Below are 18,811 nucleotides of genomic sequence, written 5' to 3' on the forward strand. Positions count from 1 at the left end.
CTATGCTCAGCATTTTAAAGTCAATCAAGATGACTTCTAGCCCTGAATTTAAAAATACAGTACATAGGGTATGGTGGTGTGTTCTGTACTCCCAACTACTAGGCAAGTTGAGGTGAGAGGATGGCTGCACCCAGAAGATTAAGGTCAGCTGGGGCTACATAGCAAGATCTCAACTCAACAAAAGAAAAACATAATGCACAATTTTTCTCTTTATCTGATTCCAGGCCATCTAAATCCCATGAAGTTTCATTTTATTATAATTCTGTTATATGACAACCCCTCTTGTATCTTCACAAACCATTTCAATAATTATCAATTAAGGCACTCTTATTTCATCTACACCCACATCAACTTCTTCCAATTCTACTTCTCCAACCCAGATTTTGAAAAGATATTCTAAACATCAAATAATTTATTTTGCAAATATTTCAATACAGTATATAATTAAATAGGGATTCTTTTAAAACATAATCACAATGCCATCATACTAAAAAAAATTTTAATATCCTTAAATATACAGACAATGCTCACATTTCTCCAACTCTTATAAACATATTTCTCCGGATGCCATATACATGCAAAATATTTTTTATACTTTGTATAAATGCTGTGTAATCAATTATAAGGCATTATCCTCTTTTACCACTAGATAGCACTACTGCATATATTTTAGACTTTCTTAGTTTAAATAATTTGGGTGGAGGAAACATACCTTGCCTTGCTTTGTGGTAAACAGGCTAGTGATCAGGAAACATGGTTCCATATAATATAATCCAAAGTCTAGTAAGTACTTTTGGGGGGAATAATCACTGTGTTGCATTAACTTTAATCCAATGCAGAAAGTACCAATAGTTCCAAAAGCATGTTTTGTACAAATCAATATTCTAAGAAAATAAATAGGTCACAGTACCTGCTCTTTATCTTCCTTTTAGGAAGATATACGTAAATAATTTCATTTTAATATTGTAATTGCCATGATACTATGTGCCCAATCCTAATGAAATATATGGGCAGATTTGCAAGGTGTCTACCGAAGCATATGATTACACATCAATTTATAGTTGAATTAAGACATCTGAGGTGCCAATATTCCTGATGTATATTATACCACCTGGATAAATGGTTGACCTCATATTCCACTGTACAAATTTAATAGTAAGATGTCACTCTGAGAGGTACTGTACTTTGTTATGGAGGTGGATCTAAGGATAGGTTAAAATGTCTCCTCAAAACGACACCCCCCACCCTTTTGGGGTTGTACTGGGGACTGAACTCAGGGCCTAAAATGAATTCTGAATTTGCTCAAGTAAACAAAAACTTAAAAAAGAGAGCTCAAGGTTCTGCTTTATAAAACAGATATTTACTATCCAGATAGGGCTATAGTTCTCTGTAAAATCTATCACACCAAAGGAGATAAAAGAATACTTTAATTTTGCACCTTTAAACTTTTATTTATTTATTTATTTATTTATTTATTTTTTGTACCAGGGATCGAACTCGGGTCCTTGCACTTACAAGGCAGGCGGTGGAACCACTGAGCTAAATCCCCGGCCCACCTTTAAACTTTTAAAAACATGTGCCAAGTATAATGATTTGAGATGTACTATGCTGATCAGTGCTAAGATACAAAATGATTCTTCAACTTATTAGGTTACTGACTCAGGTGTTTTTAAGTCATTGATACATACTTGAGATAAGGTAAAAAAATGTTTTACTTATAGTCTACCTATTTCTAAAAGAATGTAAAGTAGATGTTTTAGAGATCTGTTACCGCTGGAGAGTTTTACCAAAGAAATACATTAGAGTAGAAAAAAAAAGAAAGAATAGTATGTAAGAGCAAAAGTTGATTTGTTATGACACTGCATATAAATGGTAAAAGAGGAGCAAGAATAATTTCTTCAGTGATACAAAAAGCCTAGAGAATAAAGGAGATTTTGAAATGTACAGAAAAAGACTTAGATAGACTAAGAAATGAGTAAGGAATAAGAGCAGTGAGCAGATAGGAAAAACAGAGTCAGGAATTCAGATGTTAAAATAGCCAAGCAGCAGAAACAACACATAGGAGGAAGACTTTTTAAAGGGGAAAGAGGTAACACTTTTGCTCATCAATTCCAAATTCTACAGTTATTAAATTCAGTGAGAAGAGAGTCTGCCTAAGTAAATGGAAATTAAAACAGCTAAAGTTTTAACCTTGATTATTTTGAAAACAGTACGTTTTCCCCACTATAGACTGAATATAACTTTTCTTGGAGGTTACCAGAGCTTTTCAATGGTATTTGGCAAACCAATTTTCGGGCTTGAAAGTGCGTGGCAATCATCAAGCCTTGTATGATGCCTGTATCTTCCAAATAGGACAATTTGTCCTCAAAAGTAACCACAGCTCAGGTAGCTTAGTTTGTGGCAAAGTCAGGAAGAGGAGCAGGTTCTGACTTTTCAGTTCAGGGCTCTTCCCACTAGGGCATTCTGATTTTCCCGACTATCTATCACTGCAGCACTTAAGAGCTGACCAGATCTGAGGGAGTGTAGGGAGATGGCTATATTTAATATTTGAGTTAGTCTAAAACTGTGAGGCTAACTTTATGTGAACTACATGGATAACCTTGTCTTAATACAGTGAGGATAAACTTCATTTCTTTAAGTTTAAAAATAGTTAACTTACTAGTTACTGAGGTTGAACATTTATCTTCTTTATGATTCACTGAAAGAATTCAATACATCTTATTTAAAAATATAAGTACTAACTTCTGCAAGAAAGAGTTTACATGTTATTGCTTACCTTAAAATACACTTTTGAGTAAGTAAAGTGTCCTACCTACAAGAGGTAATATTGAATAAAAATGGATAAACTACAATTAAAAGTCAGTCTTGATACCTTCATATTAGATGCCTCAGTTTCCAGTTTTGTAAGATGGTTGGAATTATCTTCTAGCTCTTGTCGAAGATTTGAGTTCTCCATCTTCAGTGCCTCAACTTGCTTTAACAACTGATCATATGAAGCTGCAGCCATCCTTGGCTACCCTTGGACCTATAAGGTTAAAAAGGATTTTGAAATTCACTACTAAAAAAAAATACTGGCTGTTTGTTTCTAAAGAAAGGGATAAAAGAAACACAACTCTTGAGATATGTAATTAGAAGAATTGTGTTAATGTGCTGATTTGATTTTAAAACAATAAAGTTCAAGCAGCAGCATCTTGCTAAGAGGATGAAAAAGGTGGTGTCTTAATTGAAGACAAATAGGATTACAATAGAAGAGAGAATCTGAGTTGAGTTTGAATACATTCGCCTTTTCACAAATGAATAAGATTTCTATCAGGTAAGAGTCTTTTCAACATTTTAAAGATATTTCAACAAGGGGCTGGGGATTTAGCTCAGTGGTTCCACTGCCTGCCTCGCAAGTGCAAGGACCTGAGTTTGATCCCCAGTACCAAAAAAAAAAAAGATATTTCAACCAGTCTTACAGGCAAAACTTAGGGAATGTAATCATGGAAAAGAAATTTACTTATATTAATAATGTTAATTTATTTTGCATTTTTGTCTGACTTTTTGAGCAGGAATGGATGAATGAGACTATATATTCCATTTGATCACTTTCATTTAATAAAAGCCTAGTCTTGAAACATCATCCACAGTAAACTAGTTCTGAAGTTCTAAGGTTCCATTAAATGCAATCTTACAAAATGGTCACAAAGGGCAGCATTAGATTGAGATTTTAAATCTTTCTGATAGGAAGATGATAAATAAGAATTCATATAATCTAATATAAAGTTCTGTTACATTTATTCAAAGGAATGAAGAGGACATTTTATGACACATGTGGTCTTGGGGACCCACAATACTTATATTGAGGCTAAAAGGAAAAGAAAATGGGTGATGTTGAAGTAAAGACTGAGGGACAAATGAAGCAAAGTCTGGCAGTTAATGACCGTGAAAGAGGGGGACAAGGAAGACAGAGAAGATAAGAAGTCCTTGGTGTGAAGAATTATAGAATACTAGAAGTTATATTAGGATTAATCAAGTAAGATTCAGGAGAGACCCAAATTTTCTTTTTAATTTAATATCAAACTCATTTTGGAATAAATAAAATTCTGCCCATCTTATTTATTTAATAGCTAAAAAGAAATAACATAGTTTGTACTTAAGCAATATTTAAAGATCTTGATTTAAAAAATGTTTCTGTAAAAGAAATCCAAGAATCAGAACAAGGCAGGCAGATTATACAGTAGGACTGGCTAGTCATGAAAATACTGAAATTTTACAGCTAAAATGCCTTAACAACAAATCAAGAGAGTTGGAGCTAGCCAGCTCTACGATCATCAGCGTCACTGACAAAACTGACATAATACAATGACATCTGAAAAGGAAGGGACATCCTGGGGGTAGTATAAAAGCCTTTATGGTTAAAAAGAATGAGTACAAGGCTTGTATTTAGAGACTTGGGTTTTAATTTCAAGCTTCAACTTTGGTCCTTTGTTTTAATTCATTTCACAATTTGTAAATGAATATTCACTACCCGTTAACATATAATTTATAGGGATATTGTTAGGATTAAATAATTTATAGGGATATTGTTAGGATTAAATAACAAAAGGTAGGCTAAAAATAAAAGTGCTAAGTAAATATAAATTATACTATGAAAATATACAAGTAATATAATATCTTCCTTAGTAAGACAATGTTGATCTACAGTTAAAACCTCCTTCCCCCATCAGAGAACAAGAGGTAGAGAAGTAATTCAGTCTTTTGAGAAGGACAGAGGAGAAATCTCAACAGTGAAGAAGAAATTCAAAGAATGATCATTTTTCTGTTTTACATCATACCATTAATAGGCAAGTCTGAAAATATACAGTACATTAAAAACCAAATGATGGAGGTGGTGATCCAACAAAATTCTAATTGTAAGCCTTTAAATTCTTTATTTCAAATAAAATTACAGGTAGCTTTATACTAAAATAGTAAAAGAAAATAAGAGAAAAGATGGTAACATGGGGTAGGGAGGCACACACAGGTGTGTTGAGCTAGAGGTCATAACTTTACAAAATCATAAGAGCAACCAGATGGGCAAGATGAGCAGAAACTACTGCCCTTCAGATGGACCATTAAATCTTTAATTATCTCTACCTTTTTCCAGAATCCAAATCATCAAAGTCCTTTCTGCTCTAGAAAGCAAGTTGTTTCATCTAACTTTATGGAAAAAAATTAAGATGTTTCATGAAAGATAATCTATCTTATAATCCTTTTAGTATTATTTACAGCCATCTCTTCCTAAGCCAAAATTGCTTTATACAAAATTCATGAATACATTTACTTTCAACCGTCTTTTATGCAATCATAAGAATTTCAAACCAAATACATCTCAACTGCATGTCACTCAACAACATTTTTAAAAATTGGGAGCTGGGGATGTACCTCGGTGGTAGAGTACTTGCCAAGCATGCACAAGGCCCTAGGTTTGATCCCCAGGCACTGTAAAACCAACCAACCAACCAACCAACCAACCCACTCACCCACCCACCCACCCACCAACCCTGTGCAACCACATTACTGCTGCCATGTCTAATGAAATGGGAAAACTGCTGAGTCTTTACTGAGAACATGCAGCAAGGTCCCCCAAGTATGGGGTAGGGGAAAAGAAAGCAAAAGGACAGTTATCTAGACTTTTATCCACACGTTTACTGAAAAACAAAAGGAAATAAGGCAAGGAGGCAGAAAACATCTGACAGGAAAAAGACACTCAAATAGAATTAAAAGTGGACGGGGGTGGGAGGATAGCTAAGTGGTATGGCACTTGCCTAGCATGCTTCAGGCCCTGGATTCAATCTTCAGCACCACATAAGAAATACAAACAGAAAGAGGAAACCAGATAACCCATAAGAAACCACTTAGCTTACCTCCATAAACAAATTTGAACATCTGAATGAAACAGGTAATTTGTTAGAAAACACAACGTATCAAAACTGACTCCAGGACAGAGGAAATCCATTAAGATTCACAATGAAAAAGACACTACTAGAAAATCGTATCATTTGGACATATAAACAGTTCTACACAGAAAAAAATGTATGATCATGTCAATGATGTTGAAAAGGCATTTTACAAATTCAATAACCATTATGTTGTTTATTGTACATTTTTTTCTGTGTCTTTTCAACAAGACAATAAAAATCAACTGGTCTAGGGGTATAGCTCAGAGCGCATACTTAGCTTCTGCAAGGCTCTGGATTCAATCCCCAGTACCAAACAAACAATACCTATATCCAACTTCATTAACATGCTAGGTATCAAGTCCCCATACCAGCAGCAAACTTTGCATGTCCCTAAAGACAGGGAAGGCCTATTTTTACTACATTTTATGACTTACAATTTTAGTTAACACAATTAACAAATGAAATTAGAAGGCAAACATTAGAAAGAAATATTATTGGCAGATGATATTATAAGCTTGGAAGATCCAAAAGAACTATTATAATAACTTACTAGCATACTACAGTACAAAGTATATGTCCATGTTTCCTTTCTTTGTGCAGAGAGAAGGCAGAAGATACAAGAAAAAGTCCTATTTACAATTAAAAGAAAATATATAGACAGAAACTTAATGGAAGACATTTATATATTATAAACTTTATAGTCCCAATAAACATACTATATTTTTTAAAATTTTGGTTCATTTTCTGCAGCTAGAAATGGAAAAGAACTAGAAAAAATAGAATATGAAAGAGGACCTATATAGAGTAGACTCTCCACAAACTAGAATAGCATACAAAGCCTTTACAATTAAAAACAATGTGTTAGGCATGATGGTTCATGTTTCTAATCTCAGCACCTTGGGAGGCTGAAGGAGGAGGGTTACAGGTTTGAGACCAGCCATGGCAATTTAATGATTTAGAAAAACCCTGTCTCAAAGTTAAAATACACTTTTAAAAAGGGATGTGTGGATGTAGCTCAGTGCAAAGGCCCTGGGGTCCATCCCCAGTACCACAATAATTCTGAGTATTGAGAATATTGGAACTAATTTGATGTTATTTTCCCAACTCTTCTGTAACTTCAGTTATTGAAAAAAATTTTTTTTAAGTAATGTACAAGGTGTTGTGGGCCATATGTCTGTTGCAACTACTTGACTTTATAGGGATAGCACAAAAGCAGCTGCAGAAAATACATAAATGGATGGGCACAACTATGTTGCAATAAAACTTAACTTAAAAAACAGTAGTTTGCCAACTCTGGCCTGGCACATAAATTTCCAATTCTGGTTTTCAAACACTTACGGGTATCCCAAATAATTTCAAAGACTATTGAGAAATTTCTAAAGTTAGTATTTTATTTTTAAATAGTGAGAGGTAACCTAATATGCAGGAAAGAACAAATAACTGGAAAATCTAAAGGTCCTTGACTTCTTTTTAGCAATAATTTTTTACTTCCACAATTTTTTCAATTTTCAGAAGTTTGTATAATCTCAGTTTGGCTGCCTCTCATTCTTTTGGCACTGTAAGCTTACATTTGCAAAAAAATTTTTTACTATCATTTCAATGGTTCTAGGAAAAGAGCTGGTACATGTGGGTGATTAATTTACTAGCTTGAGTCAAAAATTCTATTTTTATATTAAGACCTTTAATTCACATAGAATTTTTGGTTTTGTATGTGGTAAGAGTACAGTGATTTAACTTCACTGTTTTCCTTATGGAAAACCAATTACATTTCTACCATTTATTAATTTCTTTTCCACTGAACAGAAATGTATCATTTGTTATCATATGCCAGATTCTTGCACAAACTTAGACTGTAACTACATTAATAGTGATACTCAGATTCCTATGGTATTCTTACTCTAACATGACTCTGAACAATTCAGGTCTTTCAATGACATTTAAAATTTTTTCCCCCAAGAAAAGATCCTATGCCTTTCCACTTTAACTTATCCCTGGTTTTTGTTTTGATTTGCTGTTTGAATTGCTATGAATGAAACACTATTGCCCTATACCAAATCTTTCTAGTACGCATGGATAAGATACTGTACTGCAGTAAGCTACTTAGTATAGTAAGATACTGATTTTTTTAAATATATACCCCTCACGTAGCCCCCTTATCAAATTATCCTATGAATTCTAATACTTTTTTTTGGGTGGTTTTTCTGGGTATGCATTTATATAAAGTTTATAAAATTTACTGTTTTATACTATGTAATATATTACAGTATTTAATTTCCTTGTACTACTGGCTTAAAACTACAAACTAACATTCAATACACTATTATATTGATATTAATAGGAATGATTTAGTATTTCATCATTTATTATTCTTATTCTGAGGTTTCAGTTAGGTGTTTTTAATGTGTTTAGGCATTTTCCTTTCATTTTAAAGTTTTTTTTTTTTTTGGTACTGGGAAATGAACTCAGGACCTTGTGCTTGCCAGGCAGGTGCGGTGCCACTGAGCTAAATCCCCAGCCCATTTTTTCTTTTTATTTGTTGATGCAGTCAGTTATAAGCTTTTTTCTAATGTTGTCTATCCTCTATTCCTGAAATAAACTCCACTTGTTCCTTGTTTAGTCTTTAATTGTTGGATTTTCAATAATTCACTAAGAATTTTTTTTTTTTTGGTACTGGCGATCAAACTTGGGACCTTGCACTTGCAAGGCAGGTGGCAGAACCACTGAGCTAAATCCCTGGCTAGAATTTTTAACAGATAACCTGGTGTAAAGTCTAAAATTTTACATTCTTTTAAAGTAAGGTTTTTAATTGTTTTTGCTAAGTTCATAGAATGAATTGGTAGGTGTCTCATCTTTTTAATACAGTGTAGAATGGTTTAAATAATATCTACTGTTTGAAAGTTGGGTAGTATTCAAATCCGAAGGCTTCGTTTTAGAAGATTAAAATATTTAAAAATTTCTACTGTAGCTAGGTCTTCGCATGTTTTCATCTTGTGATGATTTTGTTCATTTATAGTTCACCATTAAATTACCCACTTCCTCTAGCTTCCCAAGTGTACTGCCAGTGCTACATTCTCATTTAAAAATTCTTCTTAAAAATAATTTTATTTTGTGAAAAACAATTTCTTAAGAGAATAGTTAATACACTGTATCATTATCTTCAAAGTATTCAGAGTACAAGACAGACAAAAAAGATTTTTTCTTACAAAGAAACATAATAGCACAAAACTTTCTTTTCAATGAACTAAGGGAAACTAGTATTTAAAAATTCTTTTATCTGTAGGTATCTCCTTTTTCACTGACATTCTTTCATCTTTTGTTCCTTTAAACCTTCTAGAATTTCAACCACTATTGATGTTTACCACTACTTTTTCTACTTTATTCATTTGTTTATCTTCACTAATTATATCTTCTTAGTTTCCATTATGTTCATTATTTAAAGTGAGTATTAAAAAAATAAAGTGAATATTAATTCAATCATTTCCTTACTTTACTAACATATTCACTTATTACTTCCTTAATATAAATACTGTATTAAAGATATCAATTTCTCTCTGAGTACAGCCTTAATTAGCAACGTTCCATAGGCTTTGGTATCTGGTGGTCTCTGTATTGCTGGAAAACTCATAATTTCAATTTGATATCCTCTTATCTAGGGGATACTTCAAAGATCCTTCCTAACTGCCTAACTGTTAAGGCAAGGCTTTTTGAGTCATCTCTTTATTGTCATTCTGATATACTGTTTATTAGATTAAATAGAGACCTGCTTATAAAACTAAAAGTACTGTATTTAGATTTTTTTTTTTTTGAGTTTTTAAACTTTTGCCTTGTAGTTAAGAACAGGACTAATTATGGCTGGGCATGGTGGTGCATGCTTGTAATCCTAGCACTCAGGAGGCTGAGGCAGGAGGATCTCTATGAGTTTGAGGCCAGCCTAGGTTATATAGTAAGTTCAAGACTAGCCTAAACTACACAGAAAGACCTTGCCTAAAAAAAAAAAAAACAAAATAAAAAAAAAGAACACAACTAATTTTCATAAATTTCAAACTGAAATTTTAAAAAAGCATACAAGTTCTCAGTTCTACATCTAGCTGTTGACAATAGTACATTATTTAAATCCTCTATATAACACCCTTATTTTTATTCATTTTTTTTCATGAAGTTTATTGGTACATTTTAGGTATACAATACAGTAACATTCATCCTTGGGGTCTTGTACCTTTTGCATGATATATCTTGGTTCTTATTTTTTCCCCATTCCCCCCACCCCCCTTCCTTCACCCCCTCCACCCTTCCCTATTTACAAAGACTTTGTTTCCATTTTTTCCTTTTCTCATATTTTTCCTTTTCCCTTCTTTCCTTTCTCCTACCCTTCCCACCTCCCCTACTTCTTTAGACTTTTTCTTCCTATTTCACATTATCAATTATACATTTTAACACACTTTTTATGCATTTGAGAAATTAAAAATGTCTACCATTTATTCCATACTTATACAATATGCCATGTCTTATAATTGCTTTACATATATTACCTCATTTAATCTTTACAACTACTTGTGAGGTCGGTATTACTTATTTCAGAGTTAACACGTTTATGATGGGGCTGTAATTTGTTCTCGCTGCTTGGTGGCTTGAACCACCGGTGCTATATGTACGACTGTCCCGTGCATGACAGTCCCACCAGTACAATTCTACCACCAGTAGTACAAGCCACCTGAAAGGACAGCCATGCATGTACAGCTGCTGGTTCAAACCAGCAGGAACATGTTAAAGAAAATGGGACTCCAAAATGGTAAATAACGTTCCTAAGAACAAAGATCAAGAAGCCAAGACAGGATCCAAACCCACATTTGTGTCAAATGCTCATGTTCTTAAAGACTGTAATACTGTCTTCTGTCTGGCTTTTACAATCTGTTATGTCCGATACTAGTAGTCCATCTCCCAAGCTTATTTTTTGTTAGGTCCTAATATAACTTTCCTCCTTAAGTCTCTTCTCACTATCCTCTACATAGTATTTCATATTTTTGTTTGAGGTTTTTTTTAGTATACTTCATTCCCCTTGTGAATGTCGCATTCTTTTTATTCTGCTTTGTTTTTAACATATCCTCATTCTTTAAGGTCCAGCTCAGTTGCCTCACACATAACCTTCCTGATATCTCCAGCCAATGAGTCTTCCTACTGGTATAGTATAGTAAGTACATGGCCTAACTATATAGCCTACCTATTCTCTAATTATTCCATTTTACTTTCAAGTGTTTTCTCTCCCCAGATAGGACATAAGCATCTTTAAGACCAGGTCTAGGGTCGGGGATTTAGCTCAGTGGTTCCGCTGCCTGCCTCGCAAGCGCAAGGACCCCAGTTCGATTCCCGGTACCTAAAAAAAAAAAAAGACCAGGTCTATATCTAATACACAGCTTTTGTAATTTTCAAACTTTCAGTGACAGTCACATAAAAGATAAATACATGCAAGAATAACAGAAACAATACATTAATACTCACAGAAGGCAAGCAAGAGAAAAAGAGGGCACAAATGCAGAGAAAATGTTAGGTGACTTTTCCATTAAGAGTAAGATAATAAACCCCTCTTCATGTGTACATAATTTAGCCAAATATTTGAGAACTTTTTAATCCACAAGGTATCATGTTAGTGCTATAAGGAAGTGTTACAGGTTGACTGTGTTCATGAAAAAGATTCGTTAAGCATAGAAATCTTGTAATGTGACCTTATTTGGAGATAGGATCTCTGCAGAAGTAATCCAGATCAGGTCCTACTGGATTACAGTGGGCTCTAAATTCAGTGACTGGTCCTCTTAGGAGGTCAATGTGAATAAACAGACACATTAGGAATGCCATGTGACAGCAGACAGAGACTGGAGTGAGGCAGCTGCAAGCCAACAAATGCCAACAATCATTAAAATCTAGGAAAGATGTAAGGAACAGATTCTTCCTCAGGGTCTCCAGAAGGAACTAACCTTGCTAATAGGTTGATTTCAGACTTCAAGCCTCCAGAACTGTACAAGAATACATTTCTAAGGTTTTAAATCACCAGTTTGTGATACTTGTTACAAGAGCCTGGGAAAGTACAAGGAGTAAAAGACAAGTTGATGTTATTTGTTCCCATGCAGCTGATTACTAGCAAAGGAGGACTACTGTAGTAGAAAGGGTAAAGTGTTATACAAATATATCAGAATTTTGTGTCCCACCTCATGTTCTCTTGGCTCACTTTAACTCTATTCGTTGCTGCATCAATCAGCCCATTGCAGATGTCAACTGTTGGCATATCAGCTGTAGCAGGTTCTTTATCTGCTTTATGTCCCAGGGTATTTCTGATACTCTTAAGTGCAGTGGTGGTGAACCTACAGCATGGCGGCATGGGTGCTGCAGTGGGCTGTTTGTTACCACTGAAAGCTCTAAAAGGTTCACCATCCCTGCTGTAGTGTGAGTTCCCAACACTTGTGCTGCCTCAAAAGAGTAAACACCTGGTGAGGCAATCACTGACCAAAGGGGAATGGGACCTAATAAGTAGTCCTTTGCCTTGAGTGGACGATTCTGAGACATTCTATGGGGGTTTTCAGAAAGTCATGGCAGATGAAGCCACAGTTGTCCAAAGTGATGATCAACTTGAGAAAACATGCTTATACTAGCTGTGCCTCTTTCCCTGTTTCACTCTTTCTAGGCTTATACTTCTAGGTCACTTTCCACACGAAGCTTCATCTCAAAATTCTGACTAGGGACTCAGGTTAAGACACAAATTACTTAGCATTCAAGGGCAAATATGGGTTGAAAAGCTTTGACACGAGAATACTACAGGTATCATACCTTGCTGAAAAACTGAAGAAAGTGTTTAGAATGTAAATGCAATTTTAGAAGAGATCTGAGAGATGGCATGACTGTAACCAGCAAACAAGGAAATGTGAGGAGATATTATTCCAGGAAAAGGAACAGCATGATCAAAGATTAGAGATTGGAAAAACACATATATTCAGGGAAACAGATGACTATCTTATTTAGCTGAGATACAGTATGGAGGGATGCAGGAAACAGGGAGCTAAGAGTATAAATATGAGTCAGAACAACCCTGTAGCTAGGTGACTAGCAGTGCAAGGAGACTGGAGTCTGACTAGAGCAGACTCCGAATAGTACTGTAACAAGCATAAACAGTATAAAAGGAAATTGAGCAAGGCATGTTGCTTTAACACTTTTCAGTTTCTATCACAGACTATGTCAAAAGTTGCTAATACAGACATTAAGTGATGATAAAATCAGTAATCTAAAAGTAGTAGAAAATGTATTTCAATATTATTCAATGAATACCTACTTACCACCTTAGTGATTGTTGCATATTATACTTTAAACAAATCTGGTAAATGAAAGTCTGAATTTGCCCCCCTAAAGTAATATTAAAGTATAATTTAAAAATATCTTTAAAAATGCTTTAGCTTAAAAAAAAGAACTGTGTGCATATGCCTGTAGTAGAATAGTAGCCCCACAAAGATGTCCATGTCCTAATCCCCCAAACCTGTGAATGTGTCACCTTACATAGCTAAAGAGACTTTGAAGATGTGATGATTAAGTAAGGATCATGAGGCAGATTTTTCTGTAGTATGTGAGAAATCACAAGGGTTCTTACAAGGAGGAGTCAGAGGGTCAGTCAGATTCAGAAAGAGATTTAGTATGCTGCTAGCACTAAAGATGGAGAAAGAGATCACAAGCCCAGAAATATAGGCATCTTCTAGAAAATGGAGAAAGGAAGGAAATGGAGTGTTTGGAGGAAATGCAGTGTTACTGATACCAGTGTTACTGATATCTTGATTTTAGTCCAGTGAAAAACATTCTGGAGTTCTGACCTCCAGGACAGATAGTAAATTTGAGTTGCTTTATACCACTAAGTTTGTGGTTAATTTGCTGCAACACAATAGAAAACAGTGCCTTATAATACAGTGATTCCTCTCCAAGGGGTAAATTTTGGTGTAATCTTCGACTGGTCTATTAGATAATCTTAAAATATACTCTTTTAAGAGGTGGAGACTAAGTCATCACTTATGTGAGCTAGACTTAGTGACTTCTAAAAGAGGTGATATGGTAGAAATGATAGTGTGAAGCTTTTGAGACCAGGCCATAAATGACTTCTCTGTTGCTCTTCCTTGGTGTGTACATTGGGAGAAGCAGGCTGCCATGTCATGAAGATACTCAAGCAGCTCCATGAAGAGAGTCCCACGTGAGAAGAAACTGATATTATTTGCCAAGAGCCTGTGAGAAATCAACTGTGTGAGCAAGCTCTCCAGAAAGTACTTCATATCTTCTGGTCTAGTTAAAGCCTTTCAGGTGACTGCAGTCCTGGGTGACATCTTGACTGCAACTTCATGAGAGACCCTCAGACCACTCAACTAGGACATTCCTGAATTCCTGCCTCAGAGAAATGCTGAAATAATAAATGCTCATTGTTGAAGTCACTATGCTGTTTAAGCCACTAAGTTTTGGTTTAATTTATTATATAGTGACATGTAACTAACACAGCCCATAAAAGTTACATACAAACAGGTACACCATACCAGTGTAAAAGCAGATTGGAAAAAAATCTAGGACCTTTACTAGAATAGTGATAAAAACTATGGGATACGATACAACAGTTTTAGCATGACAAATGCAAAAAGACATAAAATAAATTTTAAAAATTGAGTTAAAACCCTAAAAAAGGTATAAATTAAAAACAGATTTGGGTATATACATGAAAGAAGGTAAAGTAGGTACTCAAACTGTTATTGTACACCTATATTCATAGCAGCATTATTCATCATAGACAAAAGGTGGAAACAACCTACATGTCCATCAACAAATTAATAAACAAAATGTGGTATATACATGCAACAGAGTATCATTCAGCCTTTAAAAGGAAGGAAATTCTGAAATATGCTATAACAGGAATAAACTTCGAAGACATTATGACAGGTGAAATAAGCTAATCACAAAAAAGAACTATTATGAGTCTTCTAGGAAGTTCCTAGAATAGTCAAATGCATAGAGATACAGAGTGGTAGGTGCTAGGGGTCTAGGAAAAGGGGAACCTGGGGGTTAGTGTTCTCAGAGTTTCAACTGGGGAAGAGTGAAAAGTCCTGGAGATGGATGGTGGTTATGGTTGCACAACAATGTAAATGTACTTAATGCTATAGAACTGTATGCTTAAAAAATGGTTATATGATAAATTTTGTGTTATTTTATTTTATATTTTATTACAATAAAAATTTAAAACCTCAATAATGGTAGAAAAGAAAAAAACAGAAAATGATGAAAATAGTTCATTGGAACTCATGTATATTTAAGAACACATTTAGGGGCTAAGGGTGTAGCTTGATGGAATGCTAAAGCGCTCATCTGGACAGGCAAGGTTCTGGGTTTCAACACAGTGGGGGAGAAGGAGGGGGGGAAGGAGGGGGGAGGGAGCGGGGAGGGAGGGGGAAGCAGAGAGAAAGGGAGGGAGGGAGGAAGAGAGAAACGAAGGGCATTTGAATGAATGTCCACTACAGGGGAGTGGGAGAAGGGTATGGAATAAACAGGTAAGGCTTTCCTTGCATGTAAGGCTGATTAACATAAACTTAAAAAATTTTGCAGCACAAAATTTTGGAGATTGAACCCAGTGCCTTTGCACTGAGCAGCATCCCTACCCCTTTTTAAATATTTTATTTTGAGACGGGATCTCACTAAGTTGTTAAACTGCCCAGGCTGGGCTTGAACTTGTGATCTTCCTGTCTCAGCCTCTGGAGTCCTGGGAGTACACCTGTGTGGCACCATGCACAGCTAAAACTACTTTTGAGAACATATCCAGTATAACATGAAATGTCACCTGTATCAAAACAAGAATGGAAAACTTTCCTTATAACAATTAACACTACAGACATTACACATATATTACTGATTTTTAGAAATAAAAGTCTAGAAATCATTTAAACTTGTACATTCAAGATGATTAGTATGTCAAAAGTAATTTACTTTCTTCAAAATTATCTGATTCCACGTACATTTTATGAAAAGGCACAATGTTTCAAAGAGAATCTACCACCTTCTAAATTACTGTAGAAAATATTCCAGATTACATAAATCTTTAAAGACCCTAGGAGTAAAGCAATTTAACTTGTAATCAAATTTCACATAGTGCTATTATGACTTTCTTACAGGTTAGTTTCTATGTCTCATTTGATTGTTTGGCACCTTTCACAGGTTTGGCATATAATAATTCTGGCCCTCTAAATTATGTAGTGAATATATTTCTTCAAGTATTACTCATCTTTTGTAAATCATAATGCTCTAGCTCCACTTTTTTCTTTTTGGTGGTGGTACTTGAGATTGAACCCAGGGCCTTTCCACTAAGCTACATTCGTAGTCCTTTTTATTATTTTTGAGACATGGTTTCACTAACAGGCTAAGCTGCCCAGGCTGGACTCAAACTTGTGATCTTCCTGCCTCAGTCTCTCAGAGTGCTGGGAATACAGGCATGAGCCACCATGTCCCACTTGTACCCTATCTTAAGTGCTAAATACACAGGTTTTGCTTGGACTCTAATTCAAAATAAGGGAGGAGAGATCAGAATTGAAGATATCATGGAAACATATAAAAGACTAGTTAAATTATGTGAAATTAGTAAAAGTACAAAATAAAAATGGTAAAATAAAAATCTATAACAATTAATGCAAATAAAAATATCAATAGTTTTGATTCTGTCCATAAAATATTTATGAATATTTAATTTTTGAATTCCATAGCAGTACAAGTCAGGCTGTATCAATTAACAATGAATAATTTCAAAGAGCAGTAAAGCCAACAGCTCAGTCATATTTTATACTGTAAGAAGAATAAAATAAATGTACTTTAGTCCTTTATTTCTTATTTCAGAGAAATATTATAATCTAAGATTATAGAAATGTTCATATGACTAATAAGATGATTTTTTAAAAGTATGTTTATGAATATCATTGTGAAACTGCTACCTATTTGTTGAGCTATCCATTATATTGTTAAGCACTCTTATATTGTGTTTAAAAACCCACAATCACATGAGATTTTTTTAAACCTGATGAATAATTTGTCAGTGACTTATTATTTTTAATTTCTGTTATATATTACCTTGTAATATTATATGCTAAGAGGCATTATAAAATGGTTTTTTTAAATTAAAATTAAAAAGATTTAAGTTCTTTACATCCTTACACAATAAATGACCTTGGATAAAGTCATGACATACCTGATTAAAAGTAACATTTAAAATGAAAATAATGCTACACTAAGGTAATTAAATGGTAAAATGAGAAAATTTGAGTAAAAATAAGAATGTAACAAACTCTCAAGGACTATATACTAGTTGGGATTCAAATATTGGCTATTAAATTTCATTTGGAATTTCAATGTGACATTTTAAATTCTAGCTACAGCTACCATCTGATCAAAAAAGGAGACCCTAAATATTACTGACTGTGATATCCATGATGAAGTAATTTTAAGCAAATATATTTTAAATATTAAAATCATTTTAATCAACAAAAAATGTATGTAGTATTATTTATTCAACTCATTTCTTATTGTCTTGAAAAAATTACTGGAACAAAATTATAAGTTCTCCTAAGACTTGCTATTACATAAACACCATTGAAGAGGCACTGTCACAGATCCCGGAGGGCTTTACAAAGCCACTGTCACTCTGGGTTAGGGAGTGAGGAGGTGTGGCAGGCAGGCTACCATAAATAAGCACAAAGATAGGGCATTTAAAATTGTACTCAATCTGAAAATATGTTTTATATAAGTACAGGAAAAAATAAGTTCAGTGAAAAATACTTCCTATCAAGAGTATATCTTATGAATACTCATTAAAAGGAAATACATTTAAAAGCCATGGTGCTTTCATTTAAAAATTTGCCTGTAGACTTTAATGATATCTAAAAGTAATCAAAGAGAAATATAAATTACTTAATAAATATAGATCTTATACATTACACATATTACCATAATTTTTCACAAAGTAATTTACATTAGAAAGTGACTTGCTCTTGAATGACCTAATTAAGGTCATAAAAGCTACACTGACAATGGAAAACATCCACTGTTTCATAAATAATTTATTAAGATTTCCTAAAGGGTTTATGTTAAATCAAAGAATTGGAGCATCTCTTTTGTGATGCTGAATCAAAGCCTCTACTACATTTCACCGTCAAAAGTCATAGCGTGATATTTTTCCTACTTTCAAAAACCAGAACAATTCTTTCTCCTAATCGGTCTACAATTATAAACTATGGCTTCTTGTAAAAGGCTTCTTCCCCTAATTGCAAGGTTTTTTATTCCTCTGCAGTTGTCGTTTCAGTCTGAGAGAGGGAGAAAAGCACTGCTGCAGTAATCTGCAAAAAGCCACTACCACTGCGTTTTTTAACTAACAAAGACTCTGGTATCTTTTTGCCACCCTATTCACAGAGAGTTCATTTAGATGTTGTACAAAAGCAGGCACCTTACTAGTGTCCAATATTTCACCAGTCAACCAAGAACATCACTCCAGCTCTGCAGTGCCCGCTTTCTCATCCTCTTCCTGCTCCCAGTACCCTTTCCACTAGACTGCACACCAGCTATCAGCAGCAGCTTTGTATCCCTTCTCTTTTGGCTACCACTGCCTGTGTCCTTGTGGCCAGGGAGGAAAAGAAGCCTTTCAATGGGCTAGACTACAGCTTTTGCTCTTCGCCATGAATATACTCCATTCTTTGTTGTCCGCTACCCGTTTCCTTAGATACTGTTATTCCAGTCTACTCTGTCAACAGGCATTATAAAAACAAAACCCTCTTCTAGCTCCACAAACAGCTTTCTCACCAGACTCCCCTTACTCTACTCCTCCCCTCTTCATCCTCTTCTGTCAAAAT

General features: G+C 34.5%; 1 protein-coding gene across 13 annotated transcripts in view; it reads right to left on the minus strand.

Moving 5' to 3' along the window:
* Window positions 1-18,811, minus strand: part of Apc (APC regulator of Wnt signaling pathway) — a 120,252-nt gene that overhangs the window by 70,268 nt on the left and 31,173 nt on the right. For 7 of the 13 annotated variants that reach the window (XM_021255871.2, XM_004841782.4, XM_087180860.1 and 4 more), the window contains exon 2: window positions 2,873-3,025. The exons of the other annotated variants lie outside the window; for them this stretch is intronic. In XM_021255871.2, coding sequence (XP_021111530.1) covers window positions 2,873-3,007 — 135 coding nt within the window. In that variant the 5' untranslated portion in view covers window positions 3,008-3,025. The remainder of the gene's footprint in view (window positions 1-2,872; window positions 3,026-18,811) is intronic. 13 annotated transcript variants of the gene reach the window in all.

This window comes from Heterocephalus glaber, unplaced genomic scaffold (assembly GCF_053883595.1).
Source record: "Heterocephalus glaber isolate CG9 unplaced genomic scaffold, H.glaber_assembly_v1.0 deba00001465, whole genome shotgun sequence".
NCBI lineage: Eukaryota > Metazoa > Chordata > Mammalia > Rodentia > Bathyergidae > Heterocephalus > Heterocephalus glaber.